Source organism: Loxodonta africana, chromosome 23 (genome assembly GCF_030014295.1).
Source record: "Loxodonta africana isolate mLoxAfr1 chromosome 23, mLoxAfr1.hap2, whole genome shotgun sequence".
In the NCBI taxonomy this organism is placed as follows: Eukaryota; Metazoa; Chordata; class Mammalia; order Proboscidea; family Elephantidae; genus Loxodonta; species Loxodonta africana.
This window is the reverse complement of record NC_087364.1, coordinates 40,050,313-40,074,764: the sequence shown is the minus strand read 5'-3', so window position 1 is coordinate 40,074,764 and position 24,452 is coordinate 40,050,313. Positions and strand designations below refer to the sequence as shown.

Sequence of the window (24,452 nt, the reverse complement as noted above, 5' to 3'; positions counted from 1 at the left end):
CTCATTTTGTATCATGGTGCCCACCATCAGCACAGTAATGCGGTCCCTCAGGACATTTGGATGTGCCTATGAAATTTCCATGACCTCGTCTTGGTCAAGTTTTGCTGACTTCCCCAGTATTGGAACCACCAACTTTTTGGCTAGTAGTAGGGTGATTAACTCTTTGTGTCATCCAGGGATTCTTTGTGTCTCTGTTGTTCTTTATATCACTTAGAAGCAATTAAATTTAGGACACACCCTACATTGATATGCCTTCATTAATGCAACAAATAAAACCCTATTCCCAAATTGGATTACATCCACAAACAGAGGTTAAAATTCCAACACATATTTTGGGGAGACACAATTCAATCCATAGCAATAGCCATTCAACAGTGTTAAAATTAAGGGTGTGAATAGATTAATCGCTCATTCATAAAATTACTAAATACATGCTTTTCTATTTAGAACTTGTATTTCATACTTAATTCCAAATTAGAAATTTAAATAATAGATTTGAGTCAAGTAATACTATTTTGTTTATATCTTTTCAGATTACTGATCTAAATAAGAGTAGATATGAAGTTCCTCATCAATATTTAAAAAGTTTTACTGGACCTGCAACTTCTGAAGCATTGTATGATGTGATAGTTAATGAAACACCATTTAGCATACAAGTTATTAGAAAAAGCAATAAAAACATTTTGTAAGTAGCGATCTTATTTTACATTTATGTAAGTTTAAATAAAGTTTTAAATTTATTCTGGGAAAGTCTTAATTTCAAGGCATTTTCAGAAAGAATAACTATCCTCCCAAAGAGGGTGGGTAGACATCTTTGTAAAGATTATCATGATAAAGGGATTTTGTTTCCTGTGGATGAGGGATACTAGAATGTGAATGAGAATATACATATTGAGGCTGAAAGTATTAGAATAATATATATACTGACAGCCAGTTTTGAGTCTTCCTTTTCTCTAATTTTTCAGCGATATAATTGTGCTTTAAAACCTGTTTACACATACACACACACTGTAGGACCTCCTGCAGCGCTTCATGAAAGTGTTCTCCAAAGTTATGCATTATAAAATCTTTATATTATCCTGATTTTACAGAAACCCTGGTGACATAGTGGTTAAGTGCTACGGCTGCTAACCAAAAGATCAGCAGCTCGAATCCACCAAGCATTTCTTGGAAACTCTATGGGGCAGTTCTACTCTGTCCTACAGGGTCACTATGAGTCGGAATAGACTCGATGGCAATGTGTTTGGTTTATAAATAAAAGTAATTTTGGTCTGTGGCTACTAAGGGAATGAGGCAGATGAAAATGATATTCAAAGAAAACAGTTGCTATTAAAATGCCAATGAATGTCTAAATTAAATTTTCTCTTTCATAGTGGAATTGAAAATATCTGTGTATGCATGCTATGTATATATTTATATACTAGCTTTAGGTACATGGGTCAAGTTCTTATAGGCAAAATTATCTGACTCTTTTACTGACATTGACTTTGTTAGACATAAATCCAAAAACCAAACCCACTGCCGTCGAGTCGATTCTGACTCATAGCAACCCTATAGGACAGAGTACAATTGCCCCATAGAATTTCCAAGGAGCACCTGGTGGATTCGAACTGCCAACCTTTTGGTTAGCAACTGTGACACTTAACCACTATGCCACCAGGGTTTCCTTTGTTAGACGTAGATAATGCCATAACTCCTAATAAACTTAATGTCAATTTTAAAAATATATTTGAGAAATGTTCTTACAAACAATACCTCCAAGACATTTCTCAAAACTAATGTACTTCTTTTCTGTCTCCTTGAATATTCACCCTAAAGTCTCTCCATTTTAAGCACTTCCCAACTTTATTCTTAAGGCTCATATTTCAACACAAGTAGTTGCACACCTGTCACTTATCTCTTATACTGGCATACTATCCAGGAGATGAATTCTTTTCCATTAGTGCCAATTGTTATCCAAACATCTGACAGTGTTGGTTAGAAAATTGGATAGCCACTATTTTAATAAAATTATAATCTTGATTATATTTTTAAATACCTAGAAGTTCATTAGTAAAACTTTATGTCCTTTTCCCATTATTTATCCAAATTTATTGCTAATTTTTAGGATGGAATAGTTTCTATTATTAATATAGTTCCTAATATTATTATTATTATTATTCCTACTATTATTATAATTTTATAGATATAACTTTAATAGATAAAATAATTTTATTTTATCTATTAAATTACATATAGTCTGGATATCTTTATTATGAATATAGTCAGGGTAAGGGAGGTATTTGTGCAAGACATTTAGTAAATTTGTGTGAATATTTTCAACATAAACACTTTTGCAATTGACTTTGTGTTCTGCCATTAAATCATAAAAATGTTAAATGCCACTTAATATTTCTTGTAGTATATATTTGATTAGCATAAAGTATGCAATCTTTTTCTTTATGAAAATATGATATTAAACTTAACATTTAGCATAAATATCATAGGTGTGGAAGGCAGTATAACACTGTATTTTAGAAGTGAGTTCTTGGAGCAAGGCAAAACTGGATTTGAAGCATGGATTTGCCACCTACCAGTTTGTGACCTTAGAAAATATGGATTAATTTTCTTATCTTTGTCATCTCTGAAATAAGATTAATATCAGCAGTTATATATTAGGTTTGTGATGGAAATTAAAGGAGGGAATGCAAGTAAAGATCTGTATTTATGACGATGAGACAAATTCTTTTGATGTAATTAACTAGTTCTGATTTTTTATGTAATGCGTGTATTCCTGAGACCACCAGTTAAAGATTGACATCTTTAAAATGAAATACTCCGGATGATGTTAACATAAACCTATATTTGTTAGAACATTTTATATATGTTTCTAGGTCATTTATTTATTTTATGGTTCAGGTTTGACAGCAGTATTGGTCCCCTGGTGTATGCTGACCAATATTTACAGATCTCGACAAGACTTCCCAGTGAATATATTTATGGTATTGGGGAACACAATCATAAGAGATTTCGTCATGACTTGTACTGGAAAACATGGCCAATCTTTACCCGGGATCAAACTCCTGCTGATGTAAGAAATTATTTTTCTTATTTTAAACAAAATCACTATATTGGAGAAGATAATTTTAATCCATCTGAAACCATTAATTATTTGAAATTATCAGTTAAACTATTTGGACATCAATGGTACTTAACCCAGAAGCTTGTTTACCTTGGGCTTGATGCTTGCTAGCTAAGTCCAATGTTAAGTCAATCAGTGACAAAAGACTTTGTGAATATTTGAATAGGCATTTCCAGTTTATGAAGTTCTTCTTTTGACTTTCATTTTTATAGTTTATCATTCCCTTTTCAGATTAAATTACCGTTTTACTTAAATCCATTAATTGCTAGTCATTTCATTAATATGAATTCCAAACTATTACCATGATCTGGTGTCTGCCTATCTATTGGACATCACCTCAGAGAATTTCTGCACAATTTTTCCTGTTTCATAACATGTAATAGTCTTCCATAACTTCACATCTTTGCACATGATGTTGGCTATCTTTCTAAGTACTGAAACTTGAGGCTCTTTATCACTCATAGATCATGTCATTGAAGATTTATCCGAAGTTTCACCTAGTAAGGATTTCTGCCAAACACACCAATAGAGAATCAGTCTTTACATTCTAACCCTTTATTCATGTTTAATATGACAATTACCACAGTGCATTGTTTTTATACATATATATTTGTCTCTTCTTCTAGAAAGTCAGAAGAACAGATCTTTCTTTAGAACAAAGATCATATCTTTTCTTTTTAAAAATTCTTTTTTATTGATTCATGATTTATTTGCATCAAATGTTTGTGATTTCTTTAATACCAATGCTAGCTATTTTATTTTCCTAAATAAATAAGTGTGTTGTATTTAATGCCTTCATTTGAAACAGAAATAGTAATTTTTTTTTGTTAATATCTGTTTACAGCATCATTATCCTAATAAACACCAGGCTGAAAACCTCAAAGCTATTTTTCATACATTCTGTACTTTAACTTTCCATACACAGTCAGAAAATCTTCTTCTTTTCACCTCATTAGTGTCTTTCCAATTTTTCCCTACCATTGCAGTCCTCATCAGCTCTTAACAAACTTACTGTAAAAAAAGTTTTACCAGTATAGGTATTATCTTAGAATTCCCTGCAGTGACTTGGACTTAGATCGGAGATAATGGATGGCCATGCCATTGCCCTATCATAAATATTCTTATTGAAATTCATTTAATCATAAGAAAACATAAAGAAAAATATAGCATTTATATTATATGTTAATACAATGTTAATAGTATACTAATAGAACAATAAATTAGATGCTTTTTGTGCTGCAATATTTTATATGGTGCATATAATGGAGAAAATTAGTATAAATATGTGAATAAGTAAATTACAGGAAAAAATTGGAACTTTTAAAGGTCATTTGATATGCATCATCTTTATTTTAAATATACTTGAAAATTTAATTTTCAATTTTTTTCATGTAGAATAATAATAATTTATATGGCCATCACACATTCTTCATGTGTATTGAAGATACTTCTGGAAGGTCATTTGGTGTTTTCTTAATGAACAGCAATGCAATGGGTAAGAATGATTTATCCGGTAATATATTTAAATAAGGTTTTACTTGAAATAATTTAACTCTCTTCATTCCAATCATACATACTGTATATCCGAGGAAACTCTACTGCTGACGATTTTGGCATGTGAATTTATTATATGCAGTTTTTTTTTTTGAAGTTAGTGAGACTATGCTATATAATGCTATATTATGACATTCAGCACTTTCTTTTCCCTTACAAGCAACACTGAAACACATACACCCAAGTGAAATGGACAAACAAAAAAACAGAAAGGTCTATATGGGGATGGAAAGAAAAAAGAGTAATTTTTTTTTCATTTGATCATAATTTAAGTAACAGAGACTCTTTGTTTTAAATATCTGTGTTTAATAAGTAGGAGTCCCTGGGTTGTGTAGTCAGTTAGGCGTTTGATTAGTAATTGGAATCTTGGTGGTTTATACTTACTCAGAGTCACCTCAGAAGAAAAATCAGAGCATTGAAAATCCTATAGAGTGCAGTTCTACTGTGCACATGTGGGGTTACCGCCATGAATCAGAATAGATTCAAAGGCAACTGATTTGGTTTTTGGTGTGGCTTAATAGATAAATCGTCAATCACAAAAAATACAAAAATTAATAATGTTCCAGCAAGAACGATATTTTACATGGTTCTCTAGGCAAATCTGATGCAAAAGACCTCTTTAATGTTAGAAAGTAAAGACGCCACCTTGAGAACTAAGGTGTGCATGAACCAAGCCATGGTTTTTACCATACACTGCCAGAACAAACCTGTCTTGGAAGAAGTACAGCTAGAATGTTTCTTAGAAGCGAGGATGGCGGGACTTTGTCTCACTTACTTTGGGCATGTTATCAGGAAGGACCAGTGCCTGGAGACAGACATTACGCTTGGTAAAATAGAGGGGTAAGTGAAAAAGAGGAAGACCTTCAAAGAGATGAATTGACACAGTGGCTACAACAATGGGTTCAAACATAGCAATGATTGTGAGAATGACTCAGGGCTGGGCAGAGTTTTATTTTGTTGTAGACATGGTCAGTATTAGTTGGAACCAAATTGACTGCCCCTAACAACAACATATCCCCCTCACAAAAAAAAAGTTGCCAGCAAGTCAATTCTAACTCATGGTGACCCCATATGTTTTAGAGTAGAACTGTGATGCCATATTTTCAATGGCTGTTTTTTTGGAAGTAGACTACCAGGCCTTTCTCCTGAGTTGCCTTTTGGCTAGTAGCCTAGTGCTGAATTGTTTGTACCACCCAGGGACTTGTCATACATATAAAAAAGTTCATTAAAAACCTTTCTGTATAGTTTTTTTTTCTTCTTACAAATTATTATTTCTAAGAGTGTGGGGACTTTTCAATTAAAATATCTAATTGTTGTGCAATTAAAAAAAAAGGAATATTTTTGTTATATGAAGACTAATCGACTATCCCTTACTGTGCAGCTTATAGGAGAGCTTTGGAATCGACGGCACTGAGTTGGCTGGGTTGGCCAATATCTGTAAATGGCAACACCTTGAATATCCTACCATTAGCCCCAAGCATGGTGGCATTACACTTTTCTCTTATGTCCTTCCCACCCTCAATGTCCTATTTCCTCTTAAATCTTTAAAAATAGTATGGTTAATGCAAAGTCCTTTAAATAAGATACTGAAATTATTTTATTACCATTTTTACTATTTACATATGCTTTTTTGGTTTTTATTTTGTAGAAATTTTCATTCAGCCTCCTCCAGTAGTAACTTACAGAGTTACTGGTGGCATTCTGGATTTTTACATCTTTCTGGGTGATACACCAGAACAAGTAGTTCAACAGTATCAAGAGGTGTGTTTCATTTCTATTTTATTAAATTATTTTGTGCCCTACTTTTCTTTCTTCTAACGTGTCTACTTATTTAGCTCACTTTAGGTACCTGGGGCCTCTTACCTGTATTTTTAAAAATTTACCACTATTCAGAACTGAGTAATTATTTTTTTCCTACACCATGTCGCCTATATATATTTAAATGTCTATAGTTCTAATTTCAAAAATAGTTTCGTGCTTCTAGGCAGCTGAGTTCAAGAGTTGGAAATCTTTGAGATGCTATGTATAAAATCTTTACTTATTCATGACCTATTTTGCTGGGATAAATTGAAGGGAGGTATCTTATTTCAAGTTGAGGATAGGCAAAATTCTAGAGCCTACTGAGTTATATGGAAGACCAGTGAAACTCGTAAATACACAGTAACAAAACTCCAGGAAAACTGACTCCAATACTCAGGCCTAAAAAGGACACAGTTTGAAACATAAACTGAAGATTTGTGTCTTAAGATTTATAAGCAATTCTTGCATACTTATTAAATAAGATCTTCTTGTACCTGAGCCTAATATGGGTCTTAGGGATGAGAAGAAGCCAGGGTGTCCTGACCCTGATTCTAAAAGTTCTTCCACGTCACTGCTCTACTGTAACTATTGGCGTATAGGATTCCTGGTGTTATTATGGAAAAGGAAATTATTTTTACGGGTATAACATTCAAGCATAATGCTTATTTAAAAAGTCTTATTACATATTTTGACACATAATCCCCATTTCCAAAAAATATTCTCAAAGGAGAAATAATTTTTTAAATTCTTACTAGAAGAAGTAAAACTTTCTTCAATTAAGATCCAAAAAGCTGATATAATATTATACATTTGATCACTTACAATGTCTAAAAACTTCTAAATTGCTGTTTATGTATGTGATTATCAAAAAAGAAGCACACAAAATGTACAATGTATACGCTATGAAAGGAGTCCTGTGTGGTACAAATGGCTAAGTGCTCGAAAACTAGCTCAAAGGTTGGTGGTTTGAACTCTCCCAGAGGCACCTCTGAAGACAGCCTTGGTGATCAGCTTCCAAAAAGTGATAGCTTTGAAAATCCTATGGAGCAGTTCTACTCTGCACACGTGGGGTTGTCATGAGTTGCAATCAACTCCGTGGCAACTAACAACAGTAACAGTATGAAATCATAGTGGCAATGCTGACCTGGCCTATATACAGACTTTGTACACAGGCATTACATCAGAAAAACAAAAGAACAACACATTTTTTTAAAATTTGATTTATAAAATGTTAGTTGAGATGGCTGTCTTATTATACACTGAGAAAATCTGTGGTTAGCAGTAATTGAGTTTGAGTATGCTCGCTTCCTGAATGCAGCATATACATAGGAGAGTAGTACGCTTGCTTAGAACATTTAATGGGTAGACTTGCACAAGCTTGAATTTAAAAAATATGAGAAAATATTGGTGCAGAATGTGGCACTATTAATCAATGCTACATTTAAAAGAGGCTCAAATTATGTTGCAAGTAGACAGAAGAAACTATTTCTTGTTGGAAGAAAGCAAATTATCCTCTCTGCATAAGCTAACTCACTAATGATCACCAATATGTTAAAATTGGACCCATAAATGTTTGAGTGGACAGATATTTTTATTAGTTTATTAGATAGGTTTATTAGTTTAAAAGGCAGAAATATGTATACGTATACATATAAAAAAAACCACTGCTGTCGAGTTGATTCCCACTCATAGAGACCCTATAGGACAGAGTAGAACTGTCCCATAGTTTCCAAGGATCACCTGGCGTATTTGAACTGCCAACCTCTTGGTTAGCAGCCATAGCTTTCAACCACTATGCCACCAGCGTTCCCATGCGCATATATATATATGTGTGTGTGTGTACATATATATATATATAAACTGTTGCTGTTGAGTCGATTCCAACTCATAGCGACCCTATAGGACAGTGTACAACTACTCCGTAGAGTTTCCCAGGAGTGGCTAACCTTTTGGTTGGCAGTAGTTGCATGCCATAGCTCTTAACCACTGCGCCACCGGGCCTTATATATATATTCCCATGTATGTGAATATACATAATACCAAAAAAAACCCAACTCATTGCCATCAAGTCGTTTCTAATAGCAACACTATAGGACAGAGTAGAATTGCCCTATAGGGTTTCCAAGGAGTAGCTGGTGGATTTGAACTGCTTACCTTTTGGTTAGCAGCCAAATGCTTAACCGATGTGCCAACATATATATATATATATATATACACGCACACACACATAGAGAGAAAAAAGCATATAAATTTAAATAGTATATAAAATACATGTTTCACTTATTTACCCTATGGAAAATAAATTATACATTTAACTACATGTATATAAATTTCAATCAAATGTCCAAATCATTAGAGAATTTCAGAAAACATAAGGCACTTAAGAATATAGTTTGAAAATTACTGATTCTTTGAGCGCTTTATTTAAAACCAAATTATTTAAAAAATACATTAAATATTTAATTAATGCAACCTGATACACTGTTTTTTTTTCAACATTTACATAGTAGTTTTTTGTACATAGACAATAGAGAAAGCACGGATCCAGAAAAACACGTAAGAGCCGATCCCAAAGAAAACCCAGTATGACAAACAACTTTACCTGTCTTAATGTAACCCAAGGCTCAGTTTGTAGTGAAAAAATCTAATACCGGTTACGCTTATATCTCCATGTGCAAAACAATATACTCTGTCGTTCTCATGAGATGCATGTTACTGGAAGGAACCCCGTGCTCTTCTCTGTTGTGCCATCGCAGGAGTGGGAAAAAGCTCCACTTGGCTCCAGTGGCAGGAAAGAACCAAAGGCTCTGCATGAACCACGTGGGATGACTAATGAGAGCCTTGTAGCTTACGCATTTTATTTACGTTTTGTAAATCAGGGGAGAAATTAATGCAAAAATAGAAAAGAATAGAAATTGGGTATTTTAAACATCTTTTTAATATGAATCTTTTATTTTTATTATTGTTATTTTTTGCTGTGGAGTGGTGTGACAGAACAATTTTCTTTTTATCCTGGATTATAGCTCTATGATGTCAAAATGCTACTTTCTTGAATGATGCACTTTCTAATGTTTTTAGCATAACATAAAAGATAAATGACAAAGTAGAAAATCCTTGTTTCTCATACCAAAATTCTTAATAGAGATCTAGGAAGTATTTTAGAATACAAGTGTCATTATCTCTGTGTAAAATATGTAGTTAAACTTAAGCGATTATTAGAGATATAATAAGCATATGAATATTAGTTTCAAACACTAAATATATTTTTCCTTATTGAAACTAATTACTTCAAGCTCATTGGACTACCAGCAATGCCGGCATACTGGACTCTTGGATTCCAACTGAGTCGCTGGAGTTATACATCACTAGATGTAGTTAAAGAAGTGGTGAAAAGAAACCGGGATGCTGGCATACCATATGTAAGTGGAATGAAGTGGCTGTGCAGATATGTATTGAGTTAAATATTATCACGTGATAATAAATGTAGGAAATTTTCAGGAATAGCCACTATATATTTTGTTAGTATTTTTCAGAAATGTGTAGGTTTTGGTATTCTACAAAATGAAGCATTTATATACACACACACATATGTGTGTTTATGTATCTATGTATATATCCATATACACATAAACAAATATGCACAAAGCATAACACATATATAATGATCATCAGGGAACACAATATGAGCAATCATTTAATGCTTTTATACTTAGAAATTAGAAAAACCAATTCTGTAAATAATACCATTGCTTCTTTTTAAATATTATATTTATAATGCAAATTAATGGGACTTAAAAACTGAAGTGATTACAGAGTTCTTTCAATACTATTTATTGAAATTTACTGTACTAATTTTCAGGATACACAGGTCACTGATATTGACTATATGGAAGACAAGAAAGATTTTACTTATGATACAGTTGCATTTAAAGGGCTCCCTGAATTTGTTCAAGATTTGCATGACCATGGACAGAAATACGTCATCATCCTGGTAATGGTTGATTATATATTAATATATTTTTAGTAATTACACATTTAATAAGTTAATAGATTCTCTATAGTTTCTTCTTTTTTTTTATTAGGACCCTGCAATTTCCATAGGAAAACGTGCCAATGGAGCAGCATATGAAACCTATGACAGGGGAACTGCACAACATGTGTGGGTAAATGAGTCAGATGGGACTACACCAATTATTGGAGAGGTAAATTATAATATTCATTAAAATTATGTTGTTCAGATTTTCTATTCTGCCTCCAAATTTTTGTAAATGTGTGTGTGTATGTTTGCTTACAACTCTTGATTTGATTTTGAGTGTGGAGAGAAATCTTAGAAGTAGTTCAAGAATCTCTAAAACAGTTTTTATTAGGAGTTAGTTATACAAAGAGTAAACAGACACTGGAAAATTTTCACTGCCATGAATGATTAAAAAGAAAGCTAACACAATATGATAATCTACATTATTACATAATAATCTAGAAGTCTTTGCAGAAAGTTGATGGAAAATTAGTGTAAATATAAATTGAATACTTATACGCTGGGCACTAAGTTATATGTTTTACATTTAACCCCCAAAATAAAATAATGAGATGTCTATGATTAAATTTTTACTTAACAGGTAAGAAAACTCAATCTTAAGAGAGGTGAAGTGACTAAGATTACAGAGCTAATGAGAAGCAGAATCAGGAAAAATTTCCCAGCTCCCAAATGCATATATTTAACCAGGATAAATATTCTCTTAGAGGAAACTTTGTAAGACATATCAAAAATGATAATAATATCTAGATTTTTTTCCCTATAACTAGTTGCTACTGAGTCAACTCTGACTCATGGTGACCCTAAGTTTATTAGATCAGAACTGTGTTTTATAGGGTTTTCAACTGCTGATTTTTCAGAAGTAGATTGCCAGACCTTTGTTCCGAGATGCTTCTGGGTGGATTTAAACCTCCGACCTTTTGCTTAGCAACCAAGAGCTTTAATTGTTTGTACTACCCAAAGACTTCTTCCTCTCTATAATGCCTATTAATAGCATACAAAATATATTATATTAGGACCTGCTCAGTTGGATATGGACAGATTTAGACAGCCAATGCGTGTCATTTGGATATAAAAACAATATCATTTATCTCAATTTATCTGAAATTGAATTCTTCTTGTATAATATAGTTGCTGTAAGTAATAAGCAAATTACTCTGAAAAAGTTGAAAAAACAAATGATACAGAGGCAGGAACTTACAGTGTTTAATAGCATGTGACTGCATGAGTTTGAATTCTTGATGTGCCATTTATTAGTGATAAGACCTTGAGCAACTTATTTAACTTCTTTGTGCCCCATTTTTCTCATCTATAAAAATTGGTTTGATAGTTCCTACTTCACCAGTAAAATGGTGATAACAGTAGTACCCAACTCCTAAAGTAATAATGAAAACTAAATGATGTATTGTCAAATGCTTAGAACAGTACCCAGCACATAAGTGTCATATTCATGTTTATTAAATAAAAAATAAATATACCGGGGGTTTTCTCCTCAAATGTCTTGGAAACAAATATCTTTGAAGAGAAACTAAAGTGATTTTTCTTTTTATCACACAAGGAATATATTTAATTTTTTTCTTTAACCCAACCTACTAGAAGCTTAGAAATAATTTAGCTGCAGTCAAAATAGAAGCCTAATCCCATATTTATATCTTTTTCCCTACCTAAATGTTTCATGATCCCCTTCTCTTTTTCTTATCTGTTCTTCTTTAAGTGCATTTTAATGTAAGCCAAATTTTATTGTGAATATATTTGGTGCATGAGTCATACATACTTAAAGAGGTACAATATTATAACTTTAATACTTTTTACTATTCTGCTCAGCTGAACTAGGTTTGTCTTCCATTTCTCTGTCATTTATTTATGAAAATATGTGAACAATTTATTATTTTAGGTATGGCCAGGACTAACAGTATACCCTGACTTCACTAGTCCACAATGCATTGATTGGTGGGCAGATGAATGCGATCGTTTCCATCAAGAAGTAAGCTACGATGGACTTTGGATTGTAAGTAACAGTTTTAAACCAGTGACTTTAGTTAGTGAGCATGGAATTATTTAGGCATAAAGTATTATTATATAACAAGGTACATTGTTTCTAGTATTCAACAACAACAAAAAACCTATAATATTTTTCCAGAACGTATAAATATAATAATACCTATCATATTCTCGGGTTAGAAAAGAATACAAGCTAAAAAAAAAATGCAGACTGATTTTTTTTTTTTGCTCTAGTAATATAATAAGCCTTTACAAAATTGAGTCGGTTTCTATTACTAAGGTGTTGCATGTTTATGACTAATAACTGATGTTTAGGAAACAGTTCATCCAGATTTTTAAATAAACCTATAGCAGTGTAATTGCGGAAACATATATGTCTCAGTTTCATAGGGCTGCCACAATAAAGTATTAAAAGGGAGTAGCTTTAAAGAACAGAAATTTATGGTCTCACAGTTCTGGAAGCTAGAAGTATCAATTCCTTCTAAGAATTCTGAGACAAGAACTGTTCCATGCCTTTCTCCAAGCTTCTAGCGGATTCCAGCAATCTTTGGTGCTCCCTTGCTTGTTGATATAACGTCATATGGCACCTTTCTTCTGTGTGTGACTTTGTTTCTGTGTCTGTTCTCCTCTCTTATAACACACCACTCAAAAGGGATTAGAGCTCATCCTACTCCATTATGACTTTGCTAACTGGTAACATTTAAAAAGAAAAATCGTATTTCCCCAAAAAAAGGTCACATTCGGAGGTACAGAGGTTAAGACTTCAACATACCTTTTTTGTGGATACAATTCAATCCATAGTAATACATTTCATTCTACTATATTCAAGCAATTGCAGTGACATGAACCTGAATAAGCCCCTTCCCTTTAGAAATTTTCTCTCTAGTAAGTGATAGAATAGCTGAGACTATTTCAGGAGCTCTGTGGGGCCATAACTTTTTGAATTAGAATACTAAAATGTTAGTTGTCTTTTTTTTCACTTTTATTTATTTATTTATTTTCATGAGCATATAGGAGATATGGTCTATGCACAGTGCTGTGCATAGGTGCTAGCAGAGTGCTCAGAATATCATGTTGTTAGTTGCTTTGACTTGATATCAATTCATGGCAACCCCATGAGTGAAGAATAGAATTGTTCCATAGGTATTCAAGGCTGGGACTATTTGGAAGCAGATGACCAGCCCTGTCTTCCAAGGGTGCCTTGAGGTGGATTTGGACTGACAACCTTTCAGCTACTAGTCAAGTGTTACCAAGGGACTCCTTAGAACATCACAGAAACTAGATAAATGCCAGCTGAAGTGGATAAAATATATCGAATGAATAAATGTGCTAAAAATGTGTAAATGAAAGAGTCCCAGTGAGAAGAGTGACAAAACTATTTATAAAATTTAGTTGCTTTATACATAAAACATAATTGATATTTTCTACAGCACATCTGTCGGTTTTTCTTGCTCTGGTGGCTTGTGTGTTTTTGTGATACTGGAAGCTTTGCCATTGGTATTTCAAGTACCACCGTTGGTGGACAGATTTCAACGGAGCTTCCAGACTAAGACAAACTAGGAAGAAGGTCCTGGCAGTTGACTTCAGAAAATATTAGCCAGTGAAAACCTTATGAATAGCAGAGGAACATTGTTTGATATAGTGCCTGAAGATGAGCCCCTCAGGTTGGAAGGCACTCAAAGGACAACTGGGAAAGAGTTGCCTCCACAAAACTGAGTTGACCTTAGTGATGTGGATGGAGTCAAGCTTTCAGGGTGTTTGTTTGCTTTTGTGGCACAACTAAAAATGAGAAGAAACAGCTGGAAACATCCATTACTAATCAGAAACAGGAATGTACAAAGTATGAATCCAGGAGAAATTAATAATTAGAACATGGAATGTATGAAGTATGAATCTAGAAAAATTGAAAGTTGTCAAAAATGAAATGTAACACATAAAGATCAATATCATAGGCATTCGTGAGCTGAAATGGACTGGTATTGGCCATTTTGAATCAGACAATCGTATGGTCTACTATACCGGGAATGACAAATTAAAGAGGAATGGCATCCAATTCATTGTCAAAAAGAACATTGTATTATCTATCCTGAAGTGCAATGCTGTCAGTGATAGGATAATATACATACATGAATGAGGAAGGCCAGTTAATAGCACTATTATTCAAGTTTAGGCACCAACCACTAATGCCGAAGATGAGAAAATCAAAGATTTTTACCAACTTCTGCAGCCTGAAATTTATCAAACATGCAATCAAGGTACATTGATAATTACTGGTGATTGGACTTCAAAAGTTGGAAATGAACAAGAAGGATTGGTAGTTGTAAAATATGACCTCAATGACAGAAACAATGCCAGAGATCTCATAATAGAATTTTGCAAGACCAACAACTTGTACATTACAAATACCACTTTTCAACAACATAAACAGCAGCTATACACATGGACCTCACCAGATGGAAAACATAGGAATCAAATCGACTGCATCTGTGGAAAGAGACAACGGAAAAGCTCAAAATCAGTTAGAAAAAGGCAGGAGCTGACTGTGGAACAGATGATCAATTGTTCATATGCGAGTTCAAGTTGAAGCTGAAAAAAAATTAAAACAAGTCTATGAGAGCCAAAATACAACCTTGAGTACATCCCACTAGAATTTGAAAAATAGATTTGAGACATGACAAACTAATGACAAGATGAGTTTTGATGAGACATCAAGGACATCATATATGAAGAAAGCAAAAGGTCATTAAAAAGAAAGAAAAAACCAAAATGGGTGTCAGAAGAAACTCTGAATCTTGCTCTTGAAAGTAGAGTAGCTAAAGTGAATGGAAAAAATGATGAAGTAAAAGAGCTGAACAGAAGATTTCAAAGGGCAGCTTGAGAAAACAAAGTATTACAATGACATGTGCAGAAACCTGGAGATAGAAAACCAAAAGGGAAGAACACACTCGGCATTTCTCAATTTGAAAGAGCTGAAGAAAAAAATCAAGCCTCGAGTTGCAATATTGAAGGATTATATGGGGAAAATATTGAATGACACAGGCAGCATCAAAAGAAGATGGAAGGAATACAGAGAGTCACTGTAGCAAAAAGAATTGGTTGACGTTCAACTATTTCAGGAGGTAGCATATGATCAAGAACTGATGGTACTGAAGGAAGTGGTCCAAGCTGCAGTGAAGACACTGGTGTAAAACAAGGCTCCAGGAATTGAGGAAATACTAATTGAGATGTTTTAACAAATGGATGGAGTGCTGGAGGTGCTCACTCGTCTATGCCAAGAAATTTGGAAGATAGCTACCTGGCCAACTGACTGGAAGAGATCCATATTTATGCACATTCCAAAAGAAGGTGATCCAATAGAATGTGGAAGTTATCAAACAATATCATTAATATCACATGCAAGTAAAATTTTGCTGAAGATCATTCAAAAGTGGTTGCAGGAGTACATTGACAGGGAACTGCTGGAAATTCAAGCTGGATTCAGAAGAGGACATGGAATGAGGGATATCATTGCTGATGTCAGATGGTTCTTGACTGAAAGAGAATACCAGAAAGATGTTTACCTGTGTTTAGCATTAGACTGTGTGGATCATAACAAATTATAGATAACACTGTAAAGAATGTAAATTTCAGAACACTTAATTGTGCTGATGCAGAACCTGTACATAGACCAAGAGGCAGTCATTCAAACAGATCAAGGGGATACTGCATGGTTTAAAATCAAGAAAAGTGTGTGTTAGGGCTGTATCTTTTCACCATACTTATTCAGTCTGTATGCTGACCAAATAATCTGAGAAACTGGACATATGAAGAAGAATGTGACATCAGGGTTGGAAGAAGACTCGTTAACAACCTGCGATATGCAGATGACACAACTTTGCTTGCTGAAAGCTAAGAGGATTTGAAGCATTTACTGATGACAAAGACTACAGGCCTCAGTATGGGTTATACTTCAACATAAAGAAAAGAAAAATCCTCACTGCTGGACCAATAAGCAACATCACGATAAGTGGAGAATAGGTTGAAGTTGTCAAGGATTTCATTTTACTTGAATCCACAATCGATGCCCTTGGAAGCAGGATTCAGGAAATCAAATGGCATATTTCATTGGGCAAATCTGCTGCAAAAGACCTCTTTAAAGCATTAAAAAGTAATGATGTCACTTTGAGGATTAAGGTGTGCCTGACCCAAGCCATGATATTTTAATTTGCCTCATACAAATGTAAAAGGGGGACAATGAATAAGGAAGACTGAAGAATTGATGTCTTTGAATTATGGAGTTGGCAAAGTATGTTGAATATACCATGGACTGCCAGAAGAACAAACAAATCTGTCTTGGAAGAAGCACAATCAGAATGCTCCTTAAAGAAGCAAGGATGGCGAAACTATGTCTTACATATTTGGACACGTTATCAGGAGGGATCAGTCCCTGGAGAAGGACATCACGCTTGGTAAAATATAGGGTCAGCAACATAAGAGGAAGACCCTTAAGGAGGTGGATGGACACAGTGGCTACATCAATGGGTTCAAAAGTAACAACGATTATGAGGATGGTGCAGGACAGGGCAATGTTTCTTTCTGGTGTACATAGGGTTGCTATGAATCAGAGCAGACTCGACGACACCTAACAACAACAACGACAATTGGTATTTTGTATGTAAAATTAAAATTAGGTAATGGAAAATACATTTTTGTTTTTTTATACTACCCCAACCCTCTGTAAGATTTCTCTGTTATCCAGAATGTACATTTATACAAAACAAATAATATCTTTTTTAGTATGATGACTTATCCATACCTGCAAGTAGCATCAAATAGTGAGTGTAGTTCAGCAAGTTTGTTTGTTTTTATGTTAGCAGCTTGTATTTGGTTTCTAGGACTGACAGAACACCCTGATTGCCTTAGATAAACCATTTTCAAATAATTGGAGAGTCTTGGCTTACACGCTTTGTAATTATTTAAAAACATCTGTTCTTCATTTTGTATCTATTCAGGACATGAATGAAGTTTCCAGCTTCGTTCAAGGTTCTTTGAAAGGATGTGAGGAGAACAAATGGAATTATCCACCTTTTACTCCTGGTAACTTAAATTTTATTATCTAGTTAACATTGAGACATTTTTTTTCTTCTTGACTGGTAAACTCTATACTTCTGAATCACAAACTTTAGTATAATTTGGAGTCTGAAATCAATGGCTTTTTGTATTTATACAAAATATTCATGCTTAGGTTCTAGGAGAAGGACTATGATTTTTAATTTTCAAATAGTATGTTAAATTATCTTTGTGGTCATATCCTTTTCTAGCAATTTGTCTTTCCTGATGAGGTGTCCAAATTAACCAGGTAAAGCCTCACCATCCTCACTTCTAAGAAATATTTTTCTGACTCATAGTGACCCTAAGTACAACAGAACTAAACACTGCCTGGTCTTACTCCATCCTCACAATTGTTGTTAAGAACATTATGGTTGTGTTAATCCTAAGACTGATTTGTTTGTTTTGCTGATAGTCCACAATATATTCAGTACTCTTTACCAATACCACAATTTGAATGTGTCTATTCTTCTATCTCCCTTTTTCATTGTCCAACTTTCACATGTATATAAGGTAATTGAAAAGACCATGGCTTGGGGTCAAGCACACCATAGTCATCAAAGCGATATCTTTGCTTTTTAAAACTTTAAGGAAGTCTTTAGATGCAGGTTTGCCCAATGCAAAAAAAAAAAAAAAAACGAACCCATTGCCATGCAATATGTAGTTTTATTTATGGTTTGCTGCTTCGATGAATGTTGATTGTTGATTCAAGAAGAATAGTCATTGACAATTTCAATTTCTTCTTCATTTATCATGATGTTGTTTATCAGTCCAGTTTTGAGGATTTTCATTTTTTTCACATTCAGGTATAATCCATACAGAAGGATGGACCCACCAACGTTCTGTCAGTTTGTCATACTATGGTGGCTTGTATGTTGCCATGATGCTGGAGGTTATGCTACCAGTATTTCACATACCCTCATGGTCACCCATGGGGGACGGGTTTCAGCAGAGCTTCAAAATTAAGACAGACTAGAAAGAAAGGCCTGGTGATCTACTTTCAAAAGTTAACCAAATAAAACCTGACAGCTAACAATAGAATATTTTCCATTACAGTGCAGGAAAATGATTCCCTCAGGTTAGAAGGCACTCAAAGACTGGTGAAGAGCTATTGCCTCAAAGTAGAGTTGATTTAAGATGTAGATGGAATAAAGCCTTCAGGACCCTTATTTGCTGATGTGGCATGACTCAAAATGAGAAGCAAAAGTTGCAAACATCTATTGGTAACCTAAACATGGAAAGTATGATGTATGAATCAAGGAAAATTGTGAGTCATTAAAAATGAAATGGAAAGCTTGAAGATTGATGTCTTAGGCATTAGTGAGCTGAAATGGACTGGTATTGGTCATTTTGAATTTGAAAATCATGTGGTCTACTCTGCCACCAATGACAAACTGAAGAGAAACAGAGTTTCACTCTTCATTAAAAAGAACATTTGGAGATCTATTGTGAGGGAAAACACTTTAAGTAATAGGTTAAATGTCCCTGCGCCTGCAAGTAAGAACTGTCAATATGACTATTATTCAAATTTATACACCAACCACAAATGCCAAAGATGAAGAAATTGATGATGTTTATGACCTGCTGAAGTTTGAAATTGATGGAGTGTATAATAAAGATGTATTGATAATTACTGGTGTTTGGAATGCAAAAGTTGGAAACAGAATAAAGATTAGTAGTTGGAAAATATGACCTTGATGATAGAGAAATGACACCATAGATCACATGATAGAATTCTTCATGTTAGAATTTTGGATCAAGATTGGAGGAAGATAACATTAACAACCTGGGATATGCAGATAACATAACAGCACAATGACTTACTCAGCAACACAATTGATTTTAACACACATAGACCTCGCAGGATGGATTATGCAGCAATCGAATCGACTACATCTGTGGAAAAAGACGGTGGAGAAGCTCAATATTATCAGTTAAGGCACAGCCAGGAGCCAACTGTGGAACAGATAGACCATGAATTGCTCATATACAAGTTCAATTGAAGCTGAAAAAGGTCAAAGAGTCCGTGAGAGTCCAAGTATAACCTTGAATACACCCTGCATGAATGTAGAGACATCTCAAGAATAGATTTTACACACTGAACAACAATGACCAAAGAGCAGAAGAGTTGTGGGATGACATCAAGGCCATCAGACATGGAAAAAGTGAAAGGCTATTAAAAACACAGGAAAGAAGAAAAATACCAAAATGAATACGAGAAGAGACCCTGAAACTTGCTCCTAACCACAGAGTGGCTAAAGTAAATGGAAGAAACGAAGAAAAGAAAGAACTGAGCAGAAGATTTTAAATGGTGGCTTGAGAAGACAAGGTAAAGTATTATGATGAAATGTCCAAAGACCTGGAGAGAGAAAGCCAAAAGAGATGAACAAGATTGGCATTTCTCAAGCTGAAAGAACAAAAAAGAAAAGTCAAGCTTTGAATTGCATTACTAAAGGACACTATGGGGAAATATATATATATATACATATATATATATATATATATATACATATATATAGGATTATCCAGAAAGCATCAAAACATGTAAAGAAAATACAGTCACTGTACAAAAAAGAATTGATCTATGTTCAGCCATTTTAGGAGGTAGCACATGACCAGGAACCACTTACACTGAAGTAAAATGTTCAAAAGGCACTAAAGTCACTGGTGAAAAACAAGGCTCCAGGAATTGAGGGAATATGAATTGACACTCCAACAAATGTATGCAATATTGGAAGCACTTACTTGTCTATGTCAAGAAATTTGGAAGACAGCTACCTGCCCAACTGACAGGAAGAGATCCATATCCATGCCCATTCAAAAGAAAGATGATCATACAGAATAATTTCAGAAATTATTGATCAATATTACTAAAGTCACATATCAGAAAAGTTTCCTGAAGATAATTTAAAAATTACTTTGTTGTTGTTTTTGTTAGGTGTCGTCCAGTCAGTTCTGACTCATAGCCACCCCGTGTGCAACAAAATGAAACAGTGCCCTGCCCTGTGCTGTGACCATAATCGTTGTTACGCTTGAGCCCATTGTTGTAGCCACTGTATCAATCCATCTTTCTGAGGCTCTTCCTCTTTTTCAATGATGCTCTGCTTTATCAAGCATGATTTTCTTCTCCAGGGACTGATCCCACCTGATAACATGCTCAAAGTATGTGAGACGTAGTCTCACCATCCTTGCTTTTAAGGAGAATTCTGATTGTACTTCTTCCAAGACAGATTTGTTTGTTATTTTGGCAGCCCATGGTGTATTCAACATTCTTTGCTAACATGACAATTCAAAGGTGTCAGTTCTTCTTTGGTCTTCCTTATTCATCTAAATTATTTTATTCATCTAAGTGACTTTAGTTGTGCATTAACAGAGACCTGCCATAAGTTCAAGCTGGATTCAGAAGAGGATATATAATGAGGTAGATCTTGCATAGAATGCAGAAAGGTGTTTACCTGTGTTTTATTGACTATGCAAAGGCATTTGAATGTGTGGATCATAAGAAATTGTGGATAATATTATGAAAAGTGGAAATTCCAGAAGATTTAATTTTGTTTATGCCAGACCTTAGTTGGAACCGGAAGCAGCTGTTTGAATACCACAAGGGAATATTGTATGGTTCAAAATTGAAAAATGAGTGTGGCAATGTTGTATCTGTTTACCTTACTTATTCAATCTGTATGATGAATAAATAATCCAAGAAGCTGAAATATATGAAGAGTGCTGCGTCACAATTGGAGGAAGACACATTAACAACCTGTGATATGCAGATGACACAACCTTACTTTGTGAAAACAAAGACCACTTGAAGCACTTACTAATGAAGGCCGAAGACTACGGCCTTCAGTGTGGATTACATAGTAATCTTACAAAATGATCTTTATTACTGGCATGTTGTTAGGTACAGTTGAGTCAATTCTGACTCACATCGACCCTTTAGGACTGAGTAGAACTGCCCCATATTGTTTCCAAGGAGCGGCTGGTGGATTTGAATTGCTGACCTTTGGGTCAGCAGCCGAGCTCTTAACCACTAAGCCACCAGGGCTTCATATTGCATATGGCATATTGGCCTTAATTAAATAATTAAAATTTAATTGAATTTAATAAATTTAAGCAAAATTTATTTGAAAATGTAGTTAAAATGCTGAAAGTTTTGCATGAGTACCTTGTCTAAGTCTGTGTGATTATTTAAATGTACCTAATATGAATTTTTTTTTTAATATGAATAGCGCAAACCCTGGTAACATAGTGGTTAAGTGCTATGGCTGCTAATCAAAAAGTTGGCAGTTTGAATCCACCAGGTGCTCCTTGGAAACTCTATGGCACAGTTCTACTCTGTCCTCTAGGGTCTCTAGGAGTCAGAACTGACTTGACAACAATGGGTTTTTTTTGTTGTTGTTTTTTGGTTTAATATGAATAGTGGTTTTAGTGGCACAGTGGTTAAGAGCTACACTGCTAACCAAAAGATCAGCAGTTCAAATCCACCAGTCACTGCTTGGAAACCCTATGGTGCAGTTCTACTCTGTCCTTTAGAGTCACTATGAGTCAAAATGGACATAATGACAATGGCAGAATGGCGGAATATGAATAATGACATCTCACATACTCTTAAAAACATGGTTATCCTCATTAAAAGGAGTAAAAATGTTTATCTTAAGAAAAATATGTGTTCTCTGGGGAACAGATTTCTATAAGGACTTCTAAAGAATAATGTCAATAATGATCATAATATCATATGTCTAAAAATTATAACACAGTAAAAACCTGAACAGCAGTAATATGAATTATGAAATTTTATTTTTAAAACATATTGTGATTCATAAACCACATCATGGTAAATGGTGAAGAAATTGATGTTGTCAAGGATTTAATTCTACTTGGATCAAGAGTCAACATCCATGGAAGCATCAGTCAAGAAAGCAAACAACGTATCGTATTGGGTAGACTGCTGCAAAATACCTCTTGTTGTTGTTGTTAGGTGCCATCGAGTTGGTTCCAACTCATAGCTACCCTATGCACAACAGAAGGAAACACTGCCTGGTCCTGTGCCATCCCTACAGTCATTGTTATGCTTTAGCTCATTGTTGCAGCCACTATGTCAACCCACCTCATTGAGGGTCTTCCTCTTTTCTGGTGACCCTGCACTTTGCCAAGCATGATGTCCTTCTCCAGGGACTGATCCCTCCTGACAACATGTCCAAAGAACGTAAGACGCAATCTCCCCATCCTTGCTTCTAAGGAGCATTCTGGTTGTAATTCTTCCCAGACAGATTTGTTTGTTCTTTTGGAAGTCCATGATATATTCAATATTCTTTACCAACACCACAATTCAAAGGCTTCAATTCTTCTTCTGTCTTTTTTATTTGTTATCCAGCTTTTACATGCATATGATGCGATTGAAAATATCATGGCTTGGGTCAGATGTACCTTAGTCTTCAAGGTGACATCTTTACTTTTCAACACTTTAAAGAGGTATTTTGCAGGTTTGCCCAATGTAAATTGTCATTTGATTTCTTGACTGCAGCTTCCATGGGTGTCGATTGACAATCCAGGTAAAATGAAATCCTTGACAACTTCAGCCTTTTCTCCATTTAACATGGTCATTGGTCCAGTTATGAGGATTTTTGTTTTCTTTGCAAAGAATGGGAATTCCAGAGCACTTAATTGTGCTCTTGAGGAACCTTTATGTAGATCAAGAGGCAGTTGTTTGGACAGAACAAGGGGATACTGATTGGTTTAAAGTCAGGAAAGGTATGCATCAGGGTTGTATCCTTTCACCATACCTATTCAATCTGTATGCTGAACAAATAATCAGAGAAGCTGTACTATATGAAGAAGAATGGGGCATCAGGTTTGGAGGAAGACTCATTAACAACCTGCATTATGCTGATGACACAACCAACCTTGCTTGGTGAAAGTGAAAACGACTTGAAACACTTAACTAATGAAGATCAAAGACCACAGCTTTCGCTATGGATTGCACCTCAACATAAAGAAAACAAAAATCCTCACAACTGGACCAATGAGCAACATTACGATAAACGGAGAAAAGATTGAAGTTGTCAAGGATGTCATTTTACTTGGATCATAAAAGACCTTTTAAAAGTCTTAAAAAGCAAAGATGTCACTTTGATGAAAAAGGTGGGCCTGACCCAATCCATGGCAGTTTTAATCACCTTATATATATATGCAAAAGCTGGATAATGAAAAAGGCAGACAGAATAAGAGACTCATTTGAACTGTGGTGTTGGCGAAGAATATTGAATATACCATAGACTGTCAGAAGAGGAGCAGTCAGAATGCTCCATAGAAGTGAGGATGGTAAGATTTTGTCTTGCTTACTTTGGACATATCATCAATAGGGACCAATCAGTAGAGAAGGACATCATAATTGGTAAAGTAGAGGATCAGCAAAAAAGGGGAAGATCCTCAGTGAGATGGACTGACACAGTTGCTGCAACACACAGGCTCAAACAAGCAATGATTCTGAGGATGACTCAGTGTTTTGTTCTGTCATATATAAGGTCACTATGAATCAAAGCCGACTTGATAGCACCTAACAACAACAACATAAAAGGCCTACCCTGGTGGCACAGTGGTTAAGAGCTATGGCTGCTAACCAAAAGGTCAGCAGTTTGAATCTACCAGTTGCTCCTTGGAAGCCCTATGGGACAGTTCTACTCTGTCCTATAGGGTCTTATGAGTTGGAATTGATGGCAACACGTTTGGTATGTCTGAAATTAGATTCGTTTCAATAAGCTGGTTTATTATAAAGTTTTAAAATTATCCTTTAATTTTACAATAAAATAAAAAACCTGTTGCAATCAAGTTCATTCTGACTCAGAGCAGCCCTAT

General features: G+C 34.7%; 1 protein-coding gene across 1 annotated transcript in view; it reads left to right on the top strand.

Moving 5' to 3' along the window:
* Positions 1 to 24,452, top strand: part of SI (sucrase-isomaltase) — a 101,183-nt gene that overhangs the window by 4,509 nt on the left and 72,222 nt on the right. Inside the window, exons 5-13 of the mRNA XM_023555539.2 lie at positions 534 to 685; positions 2,899 to 3,070; positions 4,517 to 4,616; positions 6,324 to 6,436; positions 9,769 to 9,894; positions 10,335 to 10,466; positions 10,558 to 10,677; positions 12,403 to 12,516; positions 17,501 to 17,585. Of these exons, the coding sequence (XP_023411307.2) occupies positions 534 to 685; positions 2,899 to 3,070; positions 4,517 to 4,616; positions 6,324 to 6,436; positions 9,769 to 9,894; positions 10,335 to 10,466; positions 10,558 to 10,677; positions 12,403 to 12,516; positions 17,501 to 17,585 (1,114 nt within the window). The remainder of the gene's footprint in view (positions 1 to 533; positions 686 to 2,898; positions 3,071 to 4,516; positions 4,617 to 6,323; positions 6,437 to 9,768; positions 9,895 to 10,334; positions 10,467 to 10,557; positions 10,678 to 12,402; positions 12,517 to 17,500; positions 17,586 to 24,452) is intronic.